General features: G+C 42.7%; 1 protein-coding gene across 1 annotated transcript; it reads left to right on the top strand.

Moving 5' to 3' along the window:
• The first annotated feature begins 2,111 nt into the window (after positions 1-2,111).
• On the top strand, positions 2,112-13,183 carry LOC308479592 (uncharacterized protein). The gene is made up of 6 exons (XM_081010316.1): positions 2,112-2,678; positions 4,121-4,233; positions 5,371-5,471; positions 9,303-9,412; positions 11,596-11,692; positions 12,875-13,183. Exons 1-6 carry the CDS (start codon positions 2,203-2,205, stop codon positions 12,884-12,886), a joined length of 909 nt encoding a protein of 302 aa, XP_080866442.1. The 5' UTR covers positions 2,112-2,202; the 3' UTR covers positions 12,887-13,183.
• Positions 13,184-17,006: the final 3,823 nt, after the last annotated feature.

Raw genomic sequence — 17,006 nt, 5'->3', positions numbered from 1 at the left:
GTCAAAGTACAAGTAGATAAATAGGTACCGCTCTGGTGGGAAGGTAAACAGCGTTTCCGTGTGCTGCACTGGTTTGCCAGAAGTGGCTTAGTCATGTTGGCCACATAACCCGGAAGCTGTATGCCGGCTTCTTCGGCCAATAAAGTGAGATGAGCTCCACAACCCCAGAGTCAGCCACGACTGGACCTAATGGTCAGGGGTCCCTTTACTTTTACCTTTCCTTCAAAGAACTGAAGCTTGCACACGTGAGTCTCCCCCTCCTCACAACAAGCTTGTGAGGTAGGTTAGGCTGAGAGGAAGTGACTGGTCCAAGGTCACCCAGTGAGCTTCATGGATGCCCTGTGATTTGGACCCTATGCGCACTCACCACCTGAAACCCCTAAAACAGCAATTTAACATGAATTTTACTATCTAACGAGACTACTGAGTCATAAAACGAAAGCAATAATCAATGTACAGTGGTACCTTGGGTTACATACGCTTCAGGTTACAGATTCCGCTAACCCAGAAATAGTACCTCGGGTTAAGAACTTTGCTTCAGGATAAGAACAGAAATCGTGCTCCGGTGGTGCAGCGGCAGCAGGAGGCCCCATTAGCTAAAGTGGTGCTTCAGGTTAAGAACAGTTTCAGGTTATGAACGGACCTCCGGAATGAATTAAGTATGTAACCAGAGGTACCACTCTACTGTACTATAAAATAAAACAGTATTGTAGATCAGGCATGTTCAACTTCAAGTAGGCTGCTTCCCCTGAGGGGGCAGGGATGGGGCCAGGGTGGGCGGGCACACAGCTCTCTTTCCTCCCCCCCCCAGCCAGACCTTTCTCTCCCCTCCCCCAAGCAGCTCTCTCTCTCTCTCTCTCTCTCTCTCTCTCTCTCTCTCTCTCCTCAAACCAGCTAGGCTGCGGAGCTCTCCTCAGAACACTGCAGTTACAATGGGAGGACGCAAATTAGCAGCACAACAGTAAAAATGGAAGCTCAGGACACAAAACGGAGCATGTTCGACATCCGAGGCGAGGCAAAGTTCACAAACCGGAACACCTACTTCCGGGTTTGCAGCATTTAAATTCCATGTTGTTTGTGAACTAAGCTGTTCAAAAACTGAGGTACCACTGTATAGGTGAATCTAAAAAGCCCAGGACACAAATTTTCACAGCCCTCTAGCAGCTATGATGGCTAATTTAAGAGTAGTAATGTATGGTATTTAGCATAGCATTAACTCTGGAAGTGTATACTCGATTCTGACCAAACTAAGCCGCCTAGAGCAAAATGTACAGGTTAAAAAGAACTGCCATTTTTCATCTGCAGGATGTAAGCAGAAGGTCCTGGGTTCAATCCCTGAAATTTCCTAGTAGGTTTGGGAGACACTCCTCTCTGAAATTCTGGAGAACTGCTGCCAGTCTGTGTAGACAATACTGAGGCAGGTGGACCAATAGTCTGACTTGTTATAGGGCAGTTTTCTATGTTCTAATTCACCTTTTCCAGAAAACTCAATTATAAATTATTCCTGTCCTAGTTGAAAGTGTGAGTCGTGTTATTGTTTTGCATAGGAGACAAAATATTTTGTACCCATCACTGTTTGGTCTTGGCTACAAAATGAATTTCTGTTTTAACTATCTTTGAACACTGGAAATGGATCAAAGCACATTGATCTTTGCAAAACACGCACACACTCAGCATAATTTAACATGCATAGCATCTGTACTCGCAGTCAGCGCGAGCCACTGCCAGTAAGAATGGACACTATTAGGCTAGATGGACAAATAGCCTCATCTGGTATAAGGCAGGTTCCTCTGTTTCAATTGAACCACCTTTCCCTTATTGTAGCAATTGTTTGAATGTTACTGGTTTGCTCTGAGAGTTATAACTTGGGCCCAGTGCCCTAAGACTTTTTACAGATAATAAAGATATTTGGAGCTGTAGACCTGCACAGATATCCCCAAAGAGCTCTTATTCCATTCCTGGCCATTTTTTAATCTGTTAATTTGTTGTTGTTAGCTGAGCCAGGACAGCAAAAGGTGAACTCCGGATTGCAAAACCACTGGGTGATCTCTCTTGTGGCTCCACCCCCTCCAGGAATTCTAGAATCCTCAGAAGATTCTGAGCAGTTGGTTTTTCAGTTTGAAGCTCTGATTCCAATCTGTTGAGACGAGCAGCCACCTTTGGGTGCCAGAGCAGAGTTGGCCTGCAGAAGACCAAAAACCGATGGATACTCTCACAGCCTCCTCTGTTTCCAGCAGGCCCTGGGTGCTCCAGTTCTTCAGAAACCTCTTTGGGAGCGGCAGGCATGTCACACAAGAGGGGCAGAGACCCAAGGCGAAAGACGAAGATAATGCCAAGAGTGAACTCCTGGACTCTCCTCTGCCCAAAAATGGGCTTGAAGCAACCCTGCCAGACCAAGAGCCTGATGCCACCAAGACTTCTCCCAGTGAGATCTGTGGAGGGTTGATGGGCAGCTGCCCTGAAGAGCTATTGTTGCTGAAGGAATTAAGTCTGGGAGACACTACCCCTACGAATGAGAACAAACTGCCCGTTTCATTTCACTCGGCTAGGATGGAGATGGGAGACTCAGATGGCTTTGCTAACCCCATGATAAGTGGCATGGCCAAGGACCCATGTGAGAAAGTTCCTGTTACAGGAGAGAAGGAAGAAGAATCTGATGACAGGGAGGCGGTGGGAAAGTGAGTGTCACCAACGTTGAGGCCAAGTCTCAGCACACAGAACAGTGTTTAAAACTCTCAGGGTGGAATTCAGCTAAGTTTTTCTCAGAGTAGACCCATTGAAATTAATGAACATGACAAAAATCTGCTTCGAGTAAAACTCTGTTATTTCTAATAGGATTAACATCCGTTCAGATTGCTTCCCATACAGGAATGTGTGAAAATAGATGGGCAAATATTGCAAAGCCCTTCACAAAAACCACTTGTGTTAATTGGCTTCTGGCTGTATTACATGGGTACTAATTAGGAATGGAATTGCTCATTGACTGTTCCGGCTGCTCTTGGCTTCAAAAGGCCGAACACTTAATTTTGTGCTAAACTTTCCATGAGGTTGATTATCACACACTGAGTTGAGATACGTGGGGCTTTGCCTTGCTAACTGAAGTTCACTGTATGAGATGTTAACCATAAAAATGCATGTGGAAGGAAGGGTTACAACAGTTGGCAGCCAACCAGAATTTCACAAGCCTGACTTGTTATCATTTAGACTGGCTGCCAACAGCAGAGGATGCAAAGTCAGAAAAAATGCAGCAGAGCTTGATTTAGCACATCTGTGTGTCTGCAGGCACAATAATATGAATCCATGTGAACTCTGTTGTTAGATGGAGATCTGTTTTTGCTGCCTTGCAGATGAACTCAATACTCTTCCCCTCAGCTGAGCGATTGTCTGCTACCTTCTTCCAGGTTGTTCAAGTCCTATGGAGACAGGCTGAAAGTAAGGCCTTTGGACAGAAAAAGGAACATCTCTGTTACAAAAAAACAAACCACTTTGCACATGCTCCACCTCAAACACATTTTACTCTGAAGTTGTTTTTCGAGGGGAAACCCCTTTCATCATCTTAAGAGGAAAATGGAGATCTGAACATGCTCAGAAGCACTCGGCTGGAGGTGTCTGGATTTTTGAGAACAAAATTTGCAATCCTAGAGTTGCACTTAAAACCTCCCATCCGTGTATAATGAATAATCATTAACGGTTAATAATTCAATTTTAAGTAGAGGTATTTGCATAAGCAGTGCTTCCATGAATAATTCTTAATGTAAGATTTCCATGTGAAGAGGTTTCCATAATCTGTTATTACAAACCACAGATTATCATGGAGACTAACTACCTGGGTCTTTTAGATACAGACTGAAGGCTTTGTTCATGCAGTCAACTAAAGGGCTTGACTTAGAGACAGGCCTCATCCCAGGAAATTCTCTCTTAAAATTTTAATCCCCATCAACATCATTGCTTTTATTCACTACAGTAAATCCACCTGTCTGTGGCAATGTAGCAGTTATCATTGCTGATAAAGATGTGGCGTTTGGGTGTAGATATTAGGGTGGGAAGGAAAAAAGTGATGAATGAAGCACCAATGTGGATGTCCCCTTCTTCTATGCAATAATTGTGTGTTTGACTTTAGGGATGAATTTCCCCAGGTCCTATGTGCAGATGATGGAGTTGCCATGTCTGCTGGCTCCATGACTGATGTTAAAGGCTGTAGCGCTGAAGAGGAAAGAGAGCATCTACTGAAAGGTGAGGGCTGGAAGAAGATTCCCACTCACCCATATGGCAGCTGCTGTCCAACAGTACCTTTACCCCCCCCCCAAGCTGTCATGACTTGATTGTTTTCATACTATTCAATACCAGATGTCTGAGGTTTGAGACATGTATTTCAAGCAAGCAAACCTTACAATCAGGAACACCCAGTATTATGTCAGATGGCCCATTAAAGATGGGTAATAACTACAGCTGCAGTTCATATTAGGTGAGTCCATTGAATTATATTGCGCAGAGGCTGTATTCACACCAGTAGATGCTGGTCCAGTGCCAGATCCCACAGTGAAAGCAGCAAGGTGACTAAGTGGGTCAAACATTGCAGGTGTCCAGATAGCTCTGAGTGAGAAGATTTCACTGACAAAGGTTGAGAGCAGGCTGAAGCCTTTTATGCAGGCATAGGCAAACTCGGCCCTCCAGATGTTTGGAACTACAATTCCCATGTTACCTAGCTGACAGGACTAGTGGTCAGGGATGATGGGAATTGTAGTCCCAAAACATCCAGAGGGCCGAGTTTGCCTATGCCTGGTTTTATGTCTCCAGGCTACCTCCTTCAGGCACTCCTCACTTGCGGGGAAATTCAATCAATCATTCCATATGTATGCCGCCTTTCCTAAGTTAAAACAGTGCCCAGGGTGGCTTACAACATATCAAAAGTTAAATAACTACAAGTATAACAAAAGTAATAATAAAGATCCGAAATAAAGATACAAAAAATTAACTTCAACAGCAGTAAGAATCCCCCACAACAACCCCCCTCCACCCCAGTGTAATGTATTTTATCTTACACCACTGATCTGGAGAGGTACTGTGGGAGGCATTCATTTTCTCAGACTCACGGGAAGTTGGCTGTGAGGATTTGGGCCCTGACCCTACAGGCTTTAGTAGACGAAGAGATTCTTCTGGAGACTCCTGTCTCACAGCCTCAAGCATAGTGGTCTCCTGATCTGCAGCAGCCAGTTCAGAGCCCTGCTTCTTGACCCGACTCCTTAGCTGGTGCCTGTGCAGCCTCAAGCTCTGTGGCTGAATTGCTGCTGGATTTAGAGGGCATTACAACCCACCCTGGTTGTATGGAGAGACTTCATGAGTTGGTGACATGGCTTTTCTTTTAAACAGAAGATGTACAAGAAGGGGAACCTCCAAAAGCAGACCTCTCTCCATGGAACAGACTCCTCAATATGTACAAGCAGCGCCGGTGGCTTCCTGCTTCTAAAGGGGTAAATATGCGACAGGGAGTTGTATTGGGGTTTCCCCCCTCCCTCTCTGCAAGTGGCATTTTTATATCGTAAGCAAGGATAAATATGTGATTTCCCTCAGAAGAGTGAAGGTAACAAAATTACATTGTGAGCTGGTCTCTAGAATCCCCTCTAGAATGCAATGTAAATTTGCTTTGCTTAAAAATCAAAAGATAGGTGGGATTTGAGAATATCTATGCTAGCTGCCAGTGCCACCTATTTATTTTTATTATTTGTTTAAATATAACACCCCACCTTTTCATCTATCAGCCCACAAGCTAGCTCACAATAGCTATTATCATCCAGTGAAAATGTTAAGAATGAAAAAGGAACAACACAGCAGTAGGAATCAGTAGATCTAGTAGCAATCAAGACAATAATCAGCAAAATGGCAAGCAACAATACTTGACTTGCAAATAGAAAATATCAAGGAGTCTTGATATTACAAGTGGTTGATATTACAACTGTGTCCAGATAGCGACAGTTGTTATGCCTGTGATCTTGTGGTGCTCAATAAATGTTAAATTGTAACAGCAGACGTCTTAGAGATACTTAAGAAACCCTTGAAATAGGGTATGGCAAAATAATTCAGGGCCAGCAGTCATAGCCCTTCAGCTATAGCCCACTTCATCAGCTGCATTAAGTGCTATTATTTGTTGGCAGATATATACTCGGGTGTGGGGGGATGACAACCAATCAACAGTGGAATAAAAGACCATGAAATGCAAGAGATGTACAGCATGTGACATTTCTATGCAGAGCTCAAATGTATGGATGTAATCCCAGTGACTTCATTTTAGCAGTGCTAATTTAACACCCATATTGGAAGGGAGACCTTGATTCAGACTGAGTCCTAAACAAATACAATCAAATAAGCTGATTAGCTCCGCATTAATTTAAATTCTAGTTTCACACTGGAGACTCGTTTTAAAGTTGTTGTTGTTGTTGACATATCAGCAGCCGAGTGTCCTAAAAACTAAGATAGAGAACTAACATCAGCATCTGACTTCCTTGGGTAGCTGCGTGCTAAAGTCTGTCTTCCTTGGGCCCCCTCAAGAGCAGCGCTCTGGTAACTGCAATTTGGTTGCCATCAGTGGCGGGTTTAGGAGCACAACCGGTTTGCCCACACTGGGCACTGAACTGAGAGGGCACTGGAGGGGGCACCACAACAATGACTTAGAACAGAAGGTGAGAGGCAATGAGGTGCATGTGCCAAATTTTGGTGTCGCACTGCGCGGCACTGAAATTTGAAAGCCCAAAGTCCGCCACTGGTGACATCCCTTATATTACTTTTCCCACAATGCCCTGGACATGTTTCAGTCCAAGCAAGCAAAAACCAAGAGTGGAAACTATTTCTCATTGCTACCATCACCATACTTGGAATATCTATTCTGTCAGTTTCTGCCTGTGAGTCAGCTGTTACATGCCAGCATCACATGACTATAAACCTAAACAGCACTTTTAAGCATTCAAATAGCTTTGTATACATTATCTCAGTAAGCTTACAATAACGCTGAAAAGTAGGGCAACCTTTTTGCCCTCGTATTGTGGGTGTGGAGGGCAAGATCTGAAAGACAGTAGCATGCCTAAGGCCACCTCAGAGCTGAGGTGAAGACGTGGGATTTCCCAACTGCCTGTTTTCTTAACCACTGTACCAGCACAACGCCTCTGCCCATAAAAACAGCAAGTAGCTCCGGCTATAGCAATGGCTTTTGCACATGTTTCTCTTTCAATCCTTACCACACAGATAAGCAAGTGCTTGTGCAAAGAGCTTAATCATGCCTATTTTTAGTAACATGTTTTGCAGCCACAGGGAAATGGCTTCATAAGCATCTTTTTGCATCATATACATTGCCCTCAACACCGTTAGTGCCTAATGATTGGGAGTGCTTACATAGCTGGGTATTGCAGCAGAATTACAGTAAGTAGTAGTCAGTTACCATAATTAGTCGTAATTTTAACTATTCTGTTGCTTGGCGCATTGGCTTTCCAATCAGAGGGAAAGGGGAAGTTTCATATAACAGCCCACAAGACTTAGCACAAGTCTAACCAGGTCTACTCAGAGGAACTGGGCATGGAGGAAAGGGTTAATTTCCCTCATGGGCATAAATCACCTTGTGTATGAGATAAGCAAGCAGATGCAAGGTCAGCAAAGCTGGTTGTTATGGCTGTGACCCAGTGCTGTCTATATAAGTGAGCAAGGCACGTCAGCTCATTAGTCAGTGAGTGAGCCTTTCTGTGAGTTGGAGTCTGTGTTATGTCTTAAAGCTGGAGCAACAGAGATACTTTGTTCTTGTCTGTATCTGTATCTGTATCTGTATCTGTATCTGTATCTGTATCTGTATCTGTATCTGTATCTGTACAGTGGTACCTCGGGTTAAGAACTTAATTCGTTCTGGAGGTCTGTTCTTAACCTGAAACTGTTCTTAACCTGAAGCACCACTTTAGCTAATGGGGCCTCCTGCTGCAGTTGCGTCGCCACTGCGCGGTTTCTGTTCTCATCCCGAAGCAAAGTTCTTAACCCAAGGTACTATTTCTGGGTTAGCGGAGTCTGTAACCTGAAGCGTCTGTAACCTGAAGCGTCTGTAACCCGAGGTACCACTGTATCTGTATCTGTATCGCCACCAAGTGTATTGCCACCAAGGACTGTATTACTGAAGTCTAATCTTCTACAGCAGTAAACTATTTTTGCACTTTAACATGCTCCTGTGGGGCGAATGGAACTGGGAACAACTTCCAGTACATGGGTCTCTCACCTCAGATTCCCACCACAAACCTGGCCTTCTGGTAGTGAAGTTGTTGAAACTTACTGGAAGTGGGAGGGGCAAGGTGAAGGGGGGGGGCTGTGTTATGCCAGCACATTGGTGGAGCCAATCTGGTACTCCCACCCACACTCCCACCAGTGCACCCACACAGGGTGTGTGTCTGCTCTTTTTATCCTGTTTTATATTTTTCGGCTGTTTACTTCCCCCTCCCCTTCTGGGTTGAACACATGTAGGATATATTGGTGGCCATTCTTCTGGCAGAGCAGTGGCACATCTTCTTCCTCAGCATACAGTGGTACCTCGGGTTACATACGCTTCAGGTTACAGACGCTTCAGGTTACAGACTCTGCTAACCCAGAAATAGTACCTCAGGTTAAGAACCTTGCTTCAGGATGAGAACAGAAATCGTGCGGCGGCAGCGGGAGGCCCCATTAGCTAAAGTGGTACCTCAGGTTCAGAACAGTTTCAGGTTAAGAACGGACCTCCAGAACGAATTAAGTTCTTAACCTGAGGTACCATTGTAATAGGTGCATAGGGTTGCTGTGTTAGGCTGCAATCCTAAACATACTTACTAAACATACATACTAAACACAGTGGTCTTCCACAGAAACATGCAGAACGGTCCTAAGCATGTTTATTCAGAAATAATTCTCACCAATTTCGATGGAGCTTCTTCCCACAAGAAGGATTTCCTTCTTATGAAGGCATGTCTTTCTGTCAGATGCTTGTTTCTTTCTGTTTTAATCTTGTAAGTTTTTGGTCATTTCATTTTTGCAACAGTCCATGACTAACATCAATAAAATTGAACTGCACTCATGCAGTCCCAATAGAATCAGATTTCAAACATCCATAATTCTTCAAAATCAAAATTACATTCTTGGTCCACTTGTGAAATAATATAATACAGGTATTTATGCAATTTCAGAAACCTTGCTATAATTGGATAATTAAAACTAAATTCCATTTTATCTGGCCACATCTTCTGAATATGTTTTTTTAATATATATATATATATATATATATATATATATATATGCACCATCTTCAGGATATTCCAGTACAACCAGTTGTTGAAGATGATCTAATGGTATATGGAATTGCAACACCCAGACCTCATGTCACCCTATCAAATTCCTCTGCAGTTTGCAGTGCTTGTGGGTAAGTTTTTTGTGGTGCTCTTCATCCCCCAAATTCTGAAACATTGAGTAGATGGTCCCCAAATACCAAAATTTGTGCAATGTGATGTTGAAATGTAGAATGTAACAAATGAGAATGAGCAACAAAAGATTGTGGGGTGCCTCTGGCCCCTAAGCAGAGGTTCCAGCTAGGACAATGATGGACCACCAGATTTGTATTCTAAAGAGGGTTCTTCAGCTCTTCACTTAGCCAACTGGAGTTGATAAATGAAAATGAATTGTCAGTTGGAGTGCTGGGAACAACTTTGGATAGTACCACATGTGACCACTAGATGTCACTGTCCAATTTAGAACAAATTTACCGGGCTAAAGTGTGTACTGTATCCAATAGTGGCTGTAAAGGCATTAAAATGCATTACAGTAATTGGATTAAAAGAAAACACCCTGGTTTAAGGGGCAATAATTTGGAATGGAGAATTTATAGTGAGTCACCCTGATACAGAGTCTTTAATTTACGGAGTATTTAAAAATACTTTCTCTTTCTTAATCTGCTGTAAGGATTATAATTAGATATATACGATTGTACATTTTAAATCTGCAATTTGTTGGTGTTGAATATATAAGTGTAAATGTCTATGAACGTGAAAGAAATCTTAGTAAAAACCAACCGTGGTGGTGGCAAATCTTTTTGACAAATATGCCATAGGTGAAGTCCAAAGTCTTAGAGAGTGCCACCCTAGTATGTACACATTCCATATTCATCATCCTGTGCCTTTGTGTGAGTCTGGGGAACAGGGAGCAGTTGGCTGTGTAGCAGGGGGCTCATAATTAATATGCTATAGCCCTAAGCCTCTCTTATTTGTGCTGCCTATAACACTGGTGCCAAAGGCTGGCTATCCATGATATATTATAGAACTGCAGAAAAAGTGAAGGACTTAATAGGACATCCTCAGGCCTTCCTAAATTTATTTTCTTACACAGAATATGCACAGTTATTGCTGAGGATCCAGTTGACCTATTCAAAAGCACTGCTGTGGGAATTCAGCTCTCCCCCCCCCCCAATAATATAAATTAAAACTATCCCACGTGTATTGAAATTAAAGGCATCACCACCCTCCTCTTACCCATAGCAATGACTTACCATTTTGTAAATCTTTAAAAACTATTTCCTTTTAAGTATAACATTGATCTACGCCAGCAGTAGAATTCATAAATGCTCTGTTTCTGTTAAAAAGCAAACAGATGATCCTCTCACAAACTTGGGGCCACCTTTTGTGCAATTAAAAAAATACGGTTGGATCACTGGGATCATTGGATAAATAGTGGTACAGAAATTTAAGAACAGGAACAACAGCTGATCACTGATCACATGGATAAACTTTAATCTGCCTTTAATTGGCCTCTAGAAGTGCTACAGATGTGATGAACACATGATTACCTTGAACTCTCATTACACCTCTGTTTTAATGAGCATTGAAGTACCTACTGATAAGGTACTGTGCTGCGTCCTTTTGAGGGCAATTCATGATAGTATAACAGTTGTCCTTTAGAGAGCAGTGCAGTAAATTAATTTGAAAGCTGCACATGAAGTTTAATCTGTTCTAAACTTCTTGTTGTTTTTAAAATAAAGCCAGTGATAGTTGGAGCCCTGAGACTGACTTTTGCTTGGTATACTTTGTAGAAGCTATTTTATTTATAGCATTCAGATTTTAGAGAAAGGAATGAGAATGGCTATTCAGATTCTGACATTGACCCAAGCTATGACCTTAGGGCAATCACATTCGTTTATTTAAATAAGAGCATTTATAAACAACTTAATATTAAAAAAAAAAATCCCTGAGTGGTGTACAACATAAAAACAATAAACAATATCATGAAAACAAAAATACAACACAAACCCAATAAAACAATGTGTAAATGCAGGAATTTTGGAGATTCTACAAATAGAAACAGGATCCAATCTTAAGGGTCCAGGAAAACCTAGGCAGGAAGAGGTCTTTATGAGACATTTAAAGCAACTGATGGTTGCGATATCAATTTTGGGGTCACTGCCATTGGCTATTCTGTAGCTTGTAGAATTTCCCCAGCTCTCTCTACTTAAGGCCTAACTGGTAAAATGAGAACAGTCAAGATTTTACTAGGTTTCATCAATGCTAACAACGCTTCTAATCTAACTCTGTCTCTCCCTGCCCCAATGCAATCTAGGCTTCCTGAGAATGAAGATGGAGAAGCGGTTGGTGACTGTGAGACGGCACTCAGAGGTCCAGGAAGAAATGATGCTGGAAGCCTGGAGCACCCTAAGGTGTTGTAGATGCTAATATAGTCTGGGAGGGAATGGAGGCTCATAGCACTTTCCAACATTCCTAACTTTTTTTCTTTAAAGTGCTATAGGATTGTCTTTTTTGCTGAAACAGCAAAAGAGAGGGCCCCTCCCTTCTAGTTCTCTAGTGAGAATGACAGGATCATGGTATTCACAGGCGAACCACTTCCATTTCCCTCCTGACAGAGGCTCTGAGCTTTTAACTGCTACGTGATGGGCAGAAATTCAACAGTTGCAGCTTCTGAGCACTACATCATTGCCATGCCAGCAAGGATGGCACCTGTTGAATTTCTGCATGCAACACAGCTGTTGCAGACAAATAACCTTTGTTGGGGAGGGGGGAAGTCCACAACCCCAACCTCATCAACTGTAACTGTGAATGTAGACAACAACTTTACTTGCAGATGGTAAATTGAATCTCTGAAAGGTTCATGCCTTGGTCTTCATGGATGCTGAATTCACTGGGGTTTTCTTTCAATCAGCAATCAGGACAATGGACTGAGCTCCTTGAGTTTTTCCTTGGCTATTAATTAACGGAGCATCATCTTACATGTCTGCATTAGCAGGGAGAAGAGGTAGGGTAAGATAAAGGGCCAGTGTGGAGCAGTGGCTTGTGTGTAAAAAACCCAAGTTTAAATTACTGATAGGCTATAAAACTGTCTGGGTGAACATGGACTGGCATTAGCACATGGCATCCTCAGGCATCTGGCCGGCTACTGATGCTCACCATCTTTTTGTCTGGTGCTCTGATCAACACCAGGTGGCTAGGATTGAGAGTCACCATTTACATTTCCCACAATGCCCCACAGCAGTTGGGTATATTTTGGAAATCAAAATGGCAGCTTTCAGCCACGCAGCACTGATTGAAGCTGCTACTGCTATCCACCATGGCTGTTGTTTCCAGAGCTCACCAACATTGAAGGAGACCTACCACTGACTGAGGAAGGGACCACCAAGGAGCCCTTTACCAAGGGGCCTTTCAAACTTAGAGCTGGCTCTGCTTTTGACAAGTATTCTCAAATATTCTTCGAGATGACTGTGAGCTCACAACACCACTCTGAAGGAGAAAGTAGGATTCAAATGTAGGGTATCAGTGACAATGGAACTTCAGAGTGATCATTGGTATGCCTTTGTAACATTATTCTGTCTTTCCACCCTTGTTAGAATGTGCACTGAGGAAACACTGTCGGAGTCACTTTGAGTCTGCCAACTGCACCCTTCTCCACTTTGCTTGCTGGGAGGAAGATGGTCTACTAAGGATTGTTATTTGTAACCCACCAGGACTGTTTCAAATTTCTTTCTTTCTTTCTTTCTTTCTTTCTTTCTTTCTTTCTTTCTTTCTTTCTTTCTGTATAGCTATTGCCCACTTTCCCCTGTGCTCCCCTTACAAATCCACCAGATGTGTTCATAGTATATATTTCAGGTTGATGAACTGCTCTTCCACCTGCTCATTAAAGTTTTCCTGTGAATTCATATCTTTTTTGTGTGCTTTTAATGTCACACATGACAAAGCAAGACATCTCTTGAGGCTTCATGAAACACAGAAGGCTCATTCAGACTTCTGTTTGTCTCGCCACTTTCCCCTTGGAAAACCCAATACTAACTGCTGAATCAAAACAAATGTCAATCGGGTTGTCCGCGGACTGATGTTTACTCTGATACAGTGTTAAGGAGCTGGTTTTCCCAGGGAAATCAGTGGGGCAAACAGAAAACCACTTGGATCTATGCTTCCTAGGCACAGGACAAGCTGAAGGGTGAACTATGTATGGGAACTCAACATAGATATTGACCTCAACATCCAGCAAAATATGAGTTTTTAGACCTATGCATTCTCTTGCTCACTGTTTCTTCGAGGTGTAAAACATCAAATGCCATAAGCCGTTGTTGACTATCAGTGATAGATACTGACAAACATAAAGCATTCAAATAAATGATTGGAAACAAATATTAAGATCAAATATTGGAATATATAAAATACTGATGCTAAGCTGAATATCTACCAAATATTTGGCACTCACATGTGCAGAGAAAAACTTTTGAGGATCGTTAGGGAAAGGGCAAATTCTTTTCAGCTCCACTTATTCCATCATTTCTAGTATTTTAACTTTTTGGGTCAGGCAGTTGAGGTCTTATACTTCAATGTACTCTGGGTCCCTCCAGACCTTTTCATTATGCATTCATGATGATTTCTCCTCATGAGGATATCAAGGTGGTCATACACAATCCCGAATTCAATACTGTTTGTGTGTGCAAAAATGTTGGATGGTCACACGCATATCCCATAACTTCCTGGTAAAATCCCGTAATTATATATACCACAAATGTTCTGGTTTATCTTTTTCCCATTTTTGTTTCACGATAGCCCCTCCAGACAGCAATAATGTGGCAGCATTAGAGATGCAACATGGAACAAACTAAGAACAAATTCACCATAAATGCACTATTATTGAGTCAAGAACAGATTGCAGAAAAAACAATAAAACACTAGTCTGGAGGGGCTTTCTATTATTCAACTCTTGATTGGCAGCTACCCTCCAGAGTCACAGAAAGAGATCTTTCCTAGTTCTAAAACCTGAAAACCTTTGTTCCTGCCTCTGTTTCAGAGTGTGGATTTGGACTAGGAAATGGATCTTGCTTCTCTCTTTATACCTTCAGCCTCTTGTAAGAGGTGAACTGTAGGCTAGCCCTTGGCATTTTTAACCACAGGCTGTGAGAATTGAGCCGGAATAGTTCTGGCAGCCCAAGGCCCCTGCTAATCTGGGAATTCTATGAGAGGAAACCCACACCCTGCAAACCTGCCAGACGACAAAGCCTTCTTCATACATGTTGACTCCCAGGGGATTGCAAAATAGAGCAGTTGCTATTTTTGTACAGGTTTTATTGATTACTTTTCAGGATCTGCAGTTGCTTTGCCCTTAGCTTTGCAGTGTAAGTATGGCTGGGATCCAGAATACGGCTAATGTGTCTATTTCACAAAAGCACATAGTTTGTGGGCTAATCATATTAGGTGCCATCACTTGTCTCTGACTACTACTGCTACCTATTTTGATTATTGTGCCTCATTTAGAAGACTCTCCTCAATATTGTACATGGTTTCTTTAGTTAGACACCAGGCTCAATAATAAGAATTTAAGGAATTATGGAATATTCTTTTCTAGATTTGTTATATATGGGGTGTTAGGAGAGGTAAGGTAAAGATAAAGGACCCCTAGATGGTTAAGTCCAGTCAAATTTGGCAATGGGGTGCTGTGCTCATCTCCCCTTTCAGGCTGAGGGAGCTGGTGTTTGTCCGCAGACAAGTTTATGGATCATGACTAAACTGAGTAGTACCTCTGCTGGGGGACCTGTTATGCTCCTTCTTGTGTAGTTTGTCTACCTTTGGTCTCCACCATATGTGACGAGCGCGATGGCACTTTTTCCTCTCACGCCGTTGGGCCCTCTCTCACTTAGAGAATTTGCCCTCACCTCACTGAACAACCCTTTACTTGAAGGTTTCCTTTCCTCTTAAAATTCTAACCCAGAGTATCCTATGGGGGACCTTTGTGAGGGGATATTTAGTAAGTTGGAGTCTCAGACAAGTTTTCTTTAAATAAACAAAGATTTATTTAAGGCAAGATAGCATGTAACAAAAATGGATTAAACTTGGGCTGCTTCAGGCATACAGTATAATTACACTTTAATTCGTCCTCAGCTGTTTTTGCGTTATAGATTTGGTTCCTTTATACAGTGATTCTTTCAGTTATCCTCCCCCTTGAACAATCCTGCTCCTGAGGTACCTTAAGCAATAGACCCAAGGGCTCTCCACACCCCCTTCCCTTCACTGGGTTTGGGAGTTTCTTCTTTTCCTTAGAAGAATCTCCCCTCCAGACTAGATTTGAGTCCCAAGTAGGCTGTTCCTTTCCAGCTCCTACTTCTCCTGGCTCAACCTCTGCCTCCTAGTAAAATTCCGGTCTATTCCTCCTACAGGACACCACACTCCATCCTTCACAATACATTAAGAGTGGAAGTTGTTTTCCCCCAGAACGAACTCTCAAATTCACTCTTTCTACCTCAACCTGTCTCCCTACCTATCTCCCAACCTCTCAAACCTCTAGTCCAACCCACTCACCCAACCTTACTCTACCTAACCATCTCTCAAATCTTCTCCTTTTAAACTCTCCCTCCTGGAACAATGGCCAGTCGGAGGCTGCTGTTCATTAACCATTTGCTGGCAGGGAAAAACAAAAGAAACACTTTTTGTTATGTACTGAGTTGAATAGGATCCAAACTGCAGCAGTCTGATTGGTCCTAGAACAATAGGATTCAGAATGCAGCAGTCTGATTGATCCTAGAACAATGCAGCAGTCTGATTGGTTGGCAGGAACCACCCAATCATGCTCCAGATAGAAGTGAATCCACAACCTGATTGACTTACAGTAGAATTCCGGAATTAGCCAATCATGTGCAGCCCATTGTGTAAATAATGTATATAAAGCAGATACAAGAGGGGACTTTCATTCATTCCTCCTCACCACTATGAGCTGAATAAAGAGCATGAAATCACTTTGCGACTCTGAGTATATTTCACTTTTTGATCCAACCAGTCCAGCAAAACCAACTTTTTCATCACACCCTGCACTCAGCTCTCTGCTGTGCCTCCTAGAAGCCATCAGCATGCAACAGCAGCCACACCCTGGGAAAAGTTTCAACTGGCCAGCTAAACCAGGTGAGGGTAGCGGATAAGTCTCAAACAGTTAGGGACTTCCCCTACATGCAAAGACAGGCTCTGGCAGATGGTGCAGATGAGACCAATAATGGGTCTAACATAGGGTTGCCATATGTCCAGAATTTCCCAGACATAGCCACGATTTGGCCGTTGAAAACAGTGTCCGGGCGGAAATTGCTTAAATGTCAGAAGTGTAGAAAAAAAGCTCAAAAAACTTTGCCAAAATGTCTGGATTTTCACTTTTTGAAATAAGGCAACCCTAGAGTCAAGAAGGTGGTTTCTGTACAAGCTGTAGAGGGAAGCGAGGGGCAGATGGAGCTTGTCAACCTGGGAAAGAAGCCCATCTAGGAGAAGGATAACTCTGATCCTACACCTCTGCTGCCTTGTGGGACATCCTACATAAATCTGGAGTGGGGTCCCTAAGATGGTTGGATGGAGTCTTGTATGCCTGGTATACCTCCTTCTGGCAACTGATGCAGCCAAGCTGGTGCCAAATATATTGCTCTGCTTTCCTTTGAACTACAGTTGTACCTCGGGTTACATATGCTTCAGGTTACATACGCTTCAGGTTACAGACTCTGCTAACCCAGA

The sequence above is a fragment of the Podarcis pityusensis genome, assembly GCF_964106645.2.
Source record: "Podarcis pityusensis genome assembly, chromosome: 6".
In the NCBI taxonomy this organism is placed as follows: domain Eukaryota; kingdom Metazoa; phylum Chordata; class Lepidosauria; order Squamata; family Lacertidae; genus Podarcis; species Podarcis pityusensis.
This window is presented reverse-complemented; position numbering and strand designations above follow the sequence as displayed.

What these genes read in the sequence shown, in the direction of transcription:
- LOC308479592 (XM_081010316.1), top strand. Translation starts at nt 2,203, where the DNA reads ATGGATACTCTCACAGCCTCCTCTGTTTCCAGCAGGCCCTGGGTGCTC. An exon ending in GACAGGGAGGCGGTGGGAAA is followed by an intron (nt 2,679 to 4,120) that starts GTGAGTGTCACC and finishes GTTTGACTTTAG; the next exon opens with GGATGAATTTCCCCAGGTCC. An exon ending in GGCTTCCTGCTTCTAAAGGG is followed by an intron (nt 5,472 to 9,302) that starts GTAAATATGCGA and finishes CACCATCTTCAG; the next exon opens with GATATTCCAGTACAACCAGT.